At 43.4% G+C, this 10776-nt stretch overlaps 1 protein-coding gene across 1 annotated transcript; it reads right to left on the bottom strand.

The window, feature by feature from the left end:
• Window positions 1–1084: 1084 nt before the first annotated feature.
• On the bottom strand, window positions 1085–10496 carry MRGBP (MRG domain binding protein). The gene is made up of 5 exons (XM_053394460.1): window positions 10035–10496; window positions 9066–9187; window positions 7648–7729; window positions 5751–5825; window positions 1085–2724 (listed from the first exon to the last, which is right to left on the bottom strand). Exons 1-5 carry the CDS (start codon window positions 10330–10332, stop codon window positions 2534–2536), a joined length of 768 nt encoding a protein of 255 aa, XP_053250435.1. The 5' UTR covers window positions 10333–10496; the 3' UTR covers window positions 1085–2533.
• Between the last annotated feature and the right edge of the window lie 280 nt (window positions 10497–10776).

Below are 10776 nucleotides of genomic sequence, written 5' to 3'. Positions count from 1 at the left end.
TTGAATACATAAGCCCTTTTTAGGCAATGTTTCTGAAATAAGTGCCTCTATATATATGCGCTGCTGTTCATACAACAGAGGACAGCTCACCATGTGCATCCCGTTTTAGCTGCTCCATTCTTCCATTGAAGTGAACGGAGGAAGCCCTTGCATTGAAGCAAAGGTGAACTGTTCCAGAAACCCTTCCTGCAATCCCTATCCTGGAAGTCAAGATAACCCCACAATTAATTGGTAGTTGCTGTAACAATGAGCTCATATATGTTTATATTCACTTGCTTTGATATAAGCTAATTGGCATGCTTTGATGCTATCCTTATCTGTGGAGGGTTTGGGGTGCTGGGCTCTGAGCCCAGAAAGTGGAACTGTCTGTAAGATTAGGGCATTTGCACCTATGTCCTCATCTGGTGATAAGTCCTGGCCCACGTGATGTATGCTACCTTGTGTATAAAGAATGTATTAATGTTTGCTTGAGTGTGGACAAGCCATCTCCTTGCTGCGATGTCCGTCCCATGTCTCTAAAGGCTGAGAGGCCTGGCAGGCTGATTTGCTGCAAGTCTACAGCTTTCTTTAATAAAGTACTAAAACTGATCCCTCTGGTGTTTTTAACACCCTTCTTTGATATCCCTGCACCAAACCACTCCCACAAGTCCTCCTTTGGGCCTGCGGTTCACAGCAGCCCTTGTGTACAAGGCGCTTGGAGTAAGCATGGAACTGCTGGATTGGGCAACTGCCCTCAAAACTATCAGGGCTGGGGGTGGGCGGTGGGAAGCAATTGTTAGAAATCTTTATCCTCTGATCACACATCACACTCCATGTGCACATGATAGCAACTCTGTACCATGGCCTTCATTATAATTACAGAACAACCTGACGCTAAAATTCATCCTAGGCCTAATTCTCACAGATGAGATGGAAAAACCTACAGAGTTTTATTTCTTCATCTGATGTTTGTGATGAATCTTAGTTAAGAAGCTGGGATACAGGGAAGATTGATTCTTGTCTAGAACAAAGCTAACTTGGTATATGCAGTAGAATGAAAGTGTTTGCTATATCCCTGATAATTAGGATGAGAGACACTGCAATATGAAGCGTGGGCTGGAACTCTTTATTGCATAGCAAAGGATAATACAAATGCATAACTCCGTAGCTTTTCAGCTACCTTTTCATTCCTTTGCTTGTTTTGTTTTTCTTTATAAAATACATGTTTCCCAACTTCACGAAAATAAGAGGAAATTTTACTATCTGATCATCAGGAAATGATGAATAACTGGATCTCTGGTTTTAGCAACTTTGCATACAAATCCAAAACATTAAGTGAAAACTACTTTTGAAAGTAGAGTAACAAGACAAAATTAGCATTTTCAACACTTCCATTTAAGAACTCCTGGCAAAAATAACATTTTGTTTTTTTCAAAAAAAGGAATTAAATAATGAATATAAAATACATACATACATATATATATATATATGTCCCGATCTGGCAAATGCCTCTCATGCAAGTGATTTCACTTACTTGAATGGAAGTGCTCACATTGAAGACTTTGCAGCTAGGACATTAATATAGTACAAGTGGTTAAGACAAGAGTCACCATTTCTTCTACTCTTACCAGTTTGTGCTGAACCTTCCAATATACAAATGACATTTTCTTTTAAGCCTCCTTAGAGAGAATATGTAGCCCAGATATGAGGAAATTGTTCATCCTGGTTTTAAGATGTTTAATGACCTTTGTTCTGCTTCGGCAATCTGAAAAAATAAATGTATACCTCCAGTTTGGAAGAGGCAAAGCGGATCATAATTTAAGCAAAGAATGCTCCTTCTTCATTTTGCAGGCGGTGTGTATTTTTTGCATGCTTATTCAGCCAGAACCAGTGGCATTTGGAACTAATTCTCACAGAACAGTAACCGACTTAAGACACTTATTACGTCACTAAAATTAGCAGCTGCAGCTCAAGATACAAACATCACCCAAGGTTGAAACCAGCCATTCAAGAACCATGGTCCTGTGTTTCCATGAATGGTTGTTCCAAGAGGGATGTTTAATACGTAGACTGGAATTCAATGTTGCGTTCTTCCAATCATTCTGTCTCCGCAAGAATTACAGCTTGCCTGATGGAATGATCCCCCCAACTCCTCGCAAACAAGAAACTGGGTTCTCATTTTGGAAGGCATGTGAAGGAAGGAGAGCGGGAAAAGTCCCCCTGTGTAAGCAGCAGTCCTTGTGCTGGGCTTCCCCTAATGGGGCTGGTTAGGTGAATCCCATTCAAGAATGTGCAACTGGTATGTAAAAAAAAAAAAATGCCACATCCTGACTTTTTCAGTAAACACACATTCTTAATGCCGCCAGCTTCCCATGCATCCCAAAGTTGTAAGGCTAAAGATACTGTTCAGCTCCTTTCCGCCGCTCTATGCTAACCAATAGAGCCCAGGCATTTATCTCTCATTTCCACCCGCATTGTGCTAACTAGACTCTAAAATCTCTTTGCTGCCTAGGCTCCACTGTTCAAACATGCTTATGCCTTGCTCGGCCACTGCTTATGTTCTGCGCCGTTTTGCAGCACTTGGACTGGAAGGATTGCTATTTGCATTCAAAACCTTCTCAGTGACTCTGTTCCGCTTTCTCTTATCTGCTCCTTCTTTGGATCCAGATTCAGACGAGCTTCTCTCTTTCTCCTTACTGCTTGGTTTCTCAGATGCTTTGGCCAGGCTTCCCATAGATGCATATACTGAAAGAGAATTAAATGAAAGATTATGCATCAAATGGCATCCATCGCATTATGGCCATGATCCAAGGCAGAGTCAGGTGCATGCGAGCCCTGCCCAATGGGCAGGTGGGCCAACTTTTTTTAAAAAGGAAATACAAGCTCTTTGCAGAAGCACACTCAACTCACTTTAATTATATGGGCAGAAATTCTAATAATAGAAAAATGCCCCTCATTAAAGCTACAAAACAAAATATTAAAGGTCTGATCTGGAGTTTGTCTGCCCCATGAAAATACCTCTCAGCCCCTGATCTTGGGGTTGCCTTGGAACAATATTCTGAACACTTCTGAAAGAACTGGGGATGCTCCCAGGAGTCTCATGATCACATTTTTGCAAACCACTTTGATGCTTTTCCTTAAAATTATGTGGTATATAAATTTTATGAAATAAAAAATAAAGAATCATGAAAGCATAGATGGAGCAAAACTGAAGGAGCACTTCCCAAAACCAAATGTGCTGTTTCAATATATGTTCACTGGTTGTGGCAATGCATTTGAAGAAACCCTTAGCTCTGTGACTATTAGAAGTGCACCTGAACCTTTCCAAAAGAATGAAGGGAATTATCTTCAAGGCGCTTTCAAGAAGGTTCTCGGGTATCCGGCACAGGGGCACCCCTGACCCCCACAAACCATAAAGACACTGCCAATCAAAACAGCAGGCCCAGGACAAAGAAGATCATGCAAAATTATTATTATTAATTAAGTTTACTTCGCACCTTTTCCTACAAAAGTAAGTCAAGGTGACTTAACAAACATAAATAAATAACACATACATTACAGCCAGCATAAAACAAAACAAGAAAAAACATAAAAACACAATTCGGAACACATTCTTGTGAGAATCAGAATGTGGACCTCTTTTCTCCCTACTTCTGATTTAGAACTAACCCAACTGTAGAGGAACCGGCTATATTTCACAATCCAGTAGCGGCTATTTTCTCTGTACTATCCTACTTTGTTAGAATATGGTAGCTGGAACTAGGACCCACATGTGACGTGGCTGAAAATCAGATCCCAGAACACTGTGGCCCCATGAGTTTGTTTAAATTATTACACTGGGCAACAATTTTTTACTTTTTGAATGTTGTCTAGATTTCTACAACTGATTTAGGGTATTTTTGCACTGCTGAATCAGGAAATGGCATCCGTTTCTCTCCATCAGGTCACGTTTACTGTAAAATGGTGGGCACTGATAAAGGTAAGTACACGTGAATTGCATGTTGCTTCACCATTTTTCAAACTTCAGGGCTTGAACTTCCGTTTCTTGGAACTCCTGGAATGCTCAGCGGCAGGGAGGTCTCTCTTCAGAGTCCAACAGTAGTCAGCCATCATGACTGCGTCCCAGCGACCCTGATACCTGGTCTCCATCTCTTTCATGTCCTGATGGAATCTCTCCCCCTGCTTGTCACTCATTGAACCCAGGTTCTCAGGAAACTGGTCCATATGTGAAAATAGGTAGTGCATCTTGACGCTCATGTTGCAGCCCAGGTTTCTGAAAGCAGTCAGCATGTTGTTGACAAGTTCTGCGTAGTTTCTGGCCTTATTGTTGCCAAGAAAGTTCTTCACTACTAGAACAAATGCCTTCCACGCTTCCAGTTCCACTTCGTTCATTGAGTTTCCGAACTCTGGATCTCTGATGAGCTGACGGATCTGAGGACCGTCAAAGATGCCAGCTTTCAACTTATCCATGGTCAAGCCTGGCACAAGTAAGTGAAGCAGTCACCATCCTTGTCCAGAGCCTTGGTGAACTGCTTGATTAAGCCAAGCTTGATGTGCAGCAGTGGGAAGAGTATTCTGTCTCTGTCCACCAGAGGGTCGTTGATGATGTTCCTTTTTTTGCAAGGCACCAATTCCTCCCACACAGGCCAGTCCTTCTTCGTGTAGTGCTGAGCATGGTCCCTACTATCCCACATGCACAGAAAACATGGGTACTTGGTGAAGCCAGACTGTTGTCCCAACAAAAAGTTCACCATCTTCAGGTCAACACAAATAAACCACTTATGCTGATCATAACCAATTTTCTCCAGCACATACTTCACCACTTCATAGTTCTCCTTCAGTGTACTCGAGTGAGCCAGGGGTATAGAGGCATACTGGTTGCCGTTGTGTAGCAGAACACATTTCAGTGATTGCTTGCTGCTGTCAATGAACAGTCTCCAATCTTTGGATTCATACTGTGGCACTCCAAGCTTGAGCAGAAGCTGCGCAATATCTGCACAGTACACCAAGTCCTTCTCTTCCAAGAAAAAAGCGGAGGTACTCTTGATGCCTGCTGCGGAAGAAGCTGATGTGAGCACTATCAGAGAGGAGGTTTTTTTCCTTCAATCTGGATGCCAACAGTTCGGCAGAGTCCTTTGATAAGCTGAGGTCGTGAACTAGATCATTCAACTCCTTTTGGGAAAATGGATGTGGAGCATCATCTTCAAGAACCACTTCTTCTTCATGTCCTTCAACACTGGAGGCATCTTCGTCACTAATGTCAGGAAGTTCTCCGAAGATAGGCACTGGAATTTCATCACAATGAGCTACAGGACGACGTGCTGATTGAAGATTACAAAAACGTAAAAAACCGAGATGTGGCCATAGCTCAAAAACTTGACCTGATTGAGCAAAACCAATGTGATTTTTGGATTCAGCGCATCAGATTTGTCCTAAATCAACTGAAAAAACGCAGGGAACAAATTTGTTGTTGACCAGTGTTATGAATGACTCTCCACCCCAGATTTCAACTAGAAATAATCCAAGAAATAAACCCTTGGCTTATTTCTACCTTGCCACTTGTGGTTTGTTTGAAACAAAACAAGTCACAATCTGAGTTTTAGTGACAAAAAGCAGTGTGCTGGAAATCAGTGCAGTTGCCCAGGGTGGCAGTAGGAAGGAACATTTGCGATTAAACCAGAGATCAAAACAAACTATGGCTTAAGAGTGATGAGCGAACCAGGCCTATGGATGACACATCATTTTCATATGCTAAAATGAATAACTCATACCTTCTTCAGGACCTGTGTGCGATTCCATCTCTTCCTTTATCTCTTCTTTCACGTCATCTTCAATCATCACTTTACCTGTGGGGATGATTATGAGTGGAGTGATGGTGAAGATGGCACTGATTCAAATTCAATTTCCTCTTTACTTCTCCAGGCATGCTCATGGCAGCAATATGCACTGAATTAAAGGGATCAGTCATTGCCAACAGCCTCCGGCTCCCAATAAGGCTATTTTAAATCACTTAGGAAGCAAAACTAGATTGTTTCAAGCAGTAAGCTGACAACAGCAACTGAAGTAGAAAAATGCAAAGAAATGATAAGGGAGCTATCATCCAAGCAATGGTGTTTTCTTTTGAAACTTGTGAATATAAATATGCAATATTTTTCATATTGAGAGTACATCCACCTCAACCATTCCAAGCACTTAAAAATTACCTCTGCAAATGAGGTGTAAAGGCTACTGATTTTTGGGTGCAATCCAAATCTCAACTCCTTGTTGGCAGGAATGTGTAGAGCAGCATAGATCTGCTACATCTGCAGCCAAGCTGCTTGTAGCAACATTATTGTTGTCTTTTCTGGGGGGGGGGGGGTGAGCTGGAAATCCCCATACCAGCTCCAGGTTCCAGATCAGGCCTGATGCCATTGGGTGACAGCAGTGAGACTGTCTCAGGATCTAGCAGATCCTGGGCTGTTTGGGCCAAATTCCCTCCCTGCTCTCAAAATATCCTATATCAGGGCTTTCTACTGGCCTACGCTGATGAGGATTCTGCCAGTGACCTCCCACTTGCCTGTCCTGCAGCTGGCTGACTCAGCTGCTGGAGTGAAGGGCCCCTCTACTCAACTGAACCACCCCCTCAAACTGACATAAAGGGGGCTTGGACTGCTTTGTTAATATATATCTGCAAACGATTGCATTTTGTTTTTCTTTAATTTTAAACAGAATGCTCTTCCCAACAGACAGTTCTGGAATTGCTCCACTACTGAAAAGACAAGAGTACAAAAGAAAAAGTGGGGGGGGGGGGAGCTTTAAAAATATTTTAAAACCTAGCCATACCCAACTGATATCAGTTGAATCATTTTCTAAAAAACGTGAACACCCACAACCCAAATTCAATCCAGATTCCATCAATATTCGGTCTCATTATTCTTTTGTTGTTTACTAAAGCACCAATCAAAATTGTTCAAATGTTGTAATCAGGCCTTTGAATACATTTGTGTCTGCTTTCCATTTTTCTTACATAGAAGCATTAAAAAACAATCCAGATTTGAACATCTTCACAGACTTCATCCAGGCTTTTGGCTAATTAAACAATCTCTAGCCTTTTAAACTCTATGGGGGGGGTATTTTTGTTTGTTACTATGACATGTATTTTTGTGTTTTTATATTGTAAACCGCCCTGTAATCTTTTGATGAAGGGTGGTATATAAATTTCTTCTTCTTCATCACCATCATCATCATTACCCAGTGTAGTGGTTTAGGCTGCAATCCTATACACTACAGACTAGCCAACTCCTGATGTTGCTTCGCTAAAACCCCCATCATCTCCTGCCAGCATGGGCAATGATGATTCGATTTATTATATTTCAAATGAATGCCAAAGCAGCTCACAAACAACAAATCATAATAATAACACAATAGGACATGATGGCAGTTGTACTCAAGCAACATCTGGAGGGTATGTACACTTCCTCAGGGCTACATCCCTTTAAAAAATCCTATGCATCCTTGTTGGGAAGGCAGCCCCACTGAACACAACAGGACTTACCACTGAGTAAAAAGGCATCAGAGTACACTGAAAGAGACTGGATCATGAAAGAGGAAGTCCTAGAATAAAATCTTGCCTGTGGTATATAAATAGTAAGTAGTGTTGTTATTATTAAGACTGCTTTTGGGTCTCACCTTCTTTTACCTCTTGAAAAATTTCTTCAGGGAGGCTGAAGTTTTTTTCTGAGTTGGGGAAGGGAAGAATCTCAGATTCATGCTTAGAAATGTTTTAAAGAGAAAGAAATCTATAAATAATTTGGTTATACCAACAATTCAGATTTTCTAAACCAAGGGTGGCGAACGTGGGGCCCTCCAAGCGTAGCTGGACTACAACATCCATCATCCCTGACATAGGCCACAATGGCCAGGGCTAAGGGGAGTTGTAGCTTAACAACATCTGGAGGGCCACAGGTTAGCCAACCATATGCTAAACAAATGCAAAGGTAATCGCCATCCCATACAATTTATAATTATTACCCGACAACAAAAGAAAATATTGAAATGACCCTTCCATTTCAGGGACAACAAGGAATATATTTTATTTTGTAATGAAAATGCATAATAAAACTACAGTCATTTAAACCTTTTCATCAAGAACTAAAGAAACTAAAGTCCCTGCTTAAATTTTTTTAACAAGTGTTTCAGATATGCAATTTGGCATGTTCCAGGCAAGGACAGAATTGGTGATACTTAGAATGCACAGAGCTGCCATATCAGATTCTGCAGTTATTTAAAAATGCACATGTTTAAAAATTTCATTGGTCAACTACGCCCAAGCAAAGCACAATAACATAAACATCGGTGAAATCAATTTGTTTCAGACAATCAACTGGAAGAACAGATAATACAAGTTAAACACAGCTGCTGTCCATTTGGGTTCTTGTTTATTACAATGATAAATGAAAAAGAAATATCAAAGATGGTATTTCCTTTCAGCAATGGTTTTGTGGAAGGAAGCGAAACAAAATCCAAGACATTCTTTCACTTATACCTTGTATGAGAACTCTGGTTCCCCTAAAGAACCGTGCAGATTCTTATGCAAGTTACTAATCAGTTAAGGCACCTTCCTGGGATCATACAAGGCCTTTATGACAAACTGTAACCCTTACATGCCAATAAGGCCTAGTTGCTGTGGACAGCAACCATGCTAACAAGGATAGCAAAGATTTAGGACATATTGCACACTGTAACCCTATCACAAGTTGCCAGGACCAGAGCATCAAACCAAACATGACCATGGCTTTTTTGGGTGTTGGACTCGGTGTGAGCAGCTTCCACAGGCCAGATGGATGCCTCAGAATCCACCTGAAGGCAGGAAAAAGCCGTTCACAAGAGATCATCTCCCTTAGGCTTTATCTGCACGTACAGAGGGAATGGGAGGATCAACAACACAGCAAATTGTTTCCCTTTAATCAGGAGCTCATGCACTAATAGGGGACACAACAGTACCCGATTCTGCTCGTGGTACATCTGCACATACGGATTGGACCTCTGACCTGTGGAGCAGGAGCATCTCAGGCACCGGCCTCAGTTTCTTGGCTGGTGACACTTACCAGCGCTTGCATGTCATACATGGTGCTTAAATGGTCCCAGATGACTTTGGAAGAAATCTGCCTCCCGATATTCTGGCTGAATTTATCTCGGATGCAGATCATGTGAAAATGGCGATTCACACCTGGAATGGCAGAGGGGAGTGAGAAGGAGAAAACATACAGAGAGAGGGGTGGTTTTTTTTTTAAAGACTTGATTAAAATCCTGTAAAGCACTATGCACCCTGATGGCACTATAAATAATAACCAAAATCTGGTCCCACCCTATGTCCTTCCTTGCACTAACACAGATTATTTCGGACTGTGAAGTCCTAGTGGCAGGGACCCATTTTAATGCCCTTTATCTTTCATGCTGATCATAGAATTATAATGTTGGAAGAGATCCCTAAAGGCCATTTAGCCCAACCCTGTGAAATGCAGGAATCTCAACCAAAGCATCCATGACGGGGCTACATACATCTTAAACTAGAGAAACAAGTAGTTTGCAAGCTTAAAGCACATTTGGAGGTAGGAGGAATCCAGCCCTTTTGAACACAGTGAGCATTACTTCTGGGTAAAAAAAGAGAAAAAATTGCTGTTTTGTAAAACGAATGTTAAAAGAGCACTTTAACCACCTCAGGCTATAAAAGATCACAACTAGGCGATGGGACCATTTTAAGTCTATGTACTTTTTTTCAGAAGGAGGGTGCAGGAAATGGCTTCGAGGGGACTCCATAGATAATAAATAATAAATAATAATAATAATAATAATATCTTTAAATTTGCACACCGCCCTTCACGCGTAGATGTCAGGGCGCTTCACAGCCTATAAGGCGTGTGTGTCCCGTCCCCCCACCCCTCTCTATATGCCCTTTCTCCTGACAGGCGTCACCCCGCCTTCAGCGCTCTCGTCCGCAGCCTGCCCCTCTACTCGAGCCCGAGGCTCGTCCCGCGGCCTACGCCCCATCCCCCCACCCGCCGCCTTCTCCTCACCGACGGGCTTGTGGCCCAGCATGGCGTGAAAGAGGCACACCTCCACCTCGGGGCTCCACACCACCGGCACCGGCAGCGGCGGGGGAGGAGGAGGGGGAGCCGCCGCAGCCGCCGCCGTCATGACGGTCATCGCCGAGCCCGCTGAGGAGACGCTCGACGCCGCCGAAGCCGCTTCCTCGGGCGCCGCTTGCGGGGCGGGTTCGGCCGACACGGGCGCCGCAGGCCCTGCGGCCGGGCAGGGGGCCTTCAACCCCGCGTCTGCCGCCACAGCCGCCGCCGAGCTCTCCGCTTCGCCCATGGCCGCAGCCGCCGCCTCCTCCACGGAGAGCGGGCTGGGCGGGAGCGGAGCGTCCCCTGTCGGCCGCCCTCCCCGAGGGAAGCGACCGAGGGCGGGAAGCTGAGGGGAGATGCCTCTTCGTGGGGGGAGAGGAAGAAGGGGCCCCCGGGACTCAAGGCCTAGCTCAGAACCCGGCCTCTTTTTTCCCAATGCGTCTTCTTCGAGCGGGGGGGGGGGGATTGCACTCTGCGTCGGCTCAGGAGCGCTTTTGCCCGGGGGCGTGTTGTGTGCACCACCACAAGGAAGCAAGCATCAAGGAAAGAGAGAAAGAGAGAGAGAACAGGCAGATAGATAGATAGATAGATAGATAGATAGATAGATAGATAGATAGAAAGAAAGACACAGAAAGGAAAGAGAAAGAAAGAAAACAAGCAGAAAGAAAGAAAGAAAACAGGCAAATAGACC

The sequence above is a fragment of the Podarcis raffonei genome, chromosome 6 (genome assembly GCF_027172205.1).
Source record: "Podarcis raffonei isolate rPodRaf1 chromosome 6, rPodRaf1.pri, whole genome shotgun sequence".
In the NCBI taxonomy this organism is placed as follows: Eukaryota; Metazoa; Chordata; class Lepidosauria; order Squamata; family Lacertidae; genus Podarcis; species Podarcis raffonei.
Note: the sequence above shows the minus strand (reverse complement) of the source record. Positions and strands in the feature narration are given on the sequence as shown.

Coding starts and splice junctions, on each gene's coding strand:
- MRGBP (XM_053394460.1), bottom strand. CDS start 10,332: ATGGGCGAAGCGGAGAGCTCGGCGGCGGCTGTGGCGGCAGACGCGGGG. Junction 7,730..9,065: donor TGTATGACATGCAAGCGCTG/GTAAGTGTCACC, acceptor AACATTTCTAAG/CATGAATCTGAGATTCTTCC. Junction 2,725..5,750: donor GCACACAGGTCCTGAAGAAG/GTATGAGTTATT, acceptor ATTCTCTTTCAG/TATATGCATCTATGGGAAGC.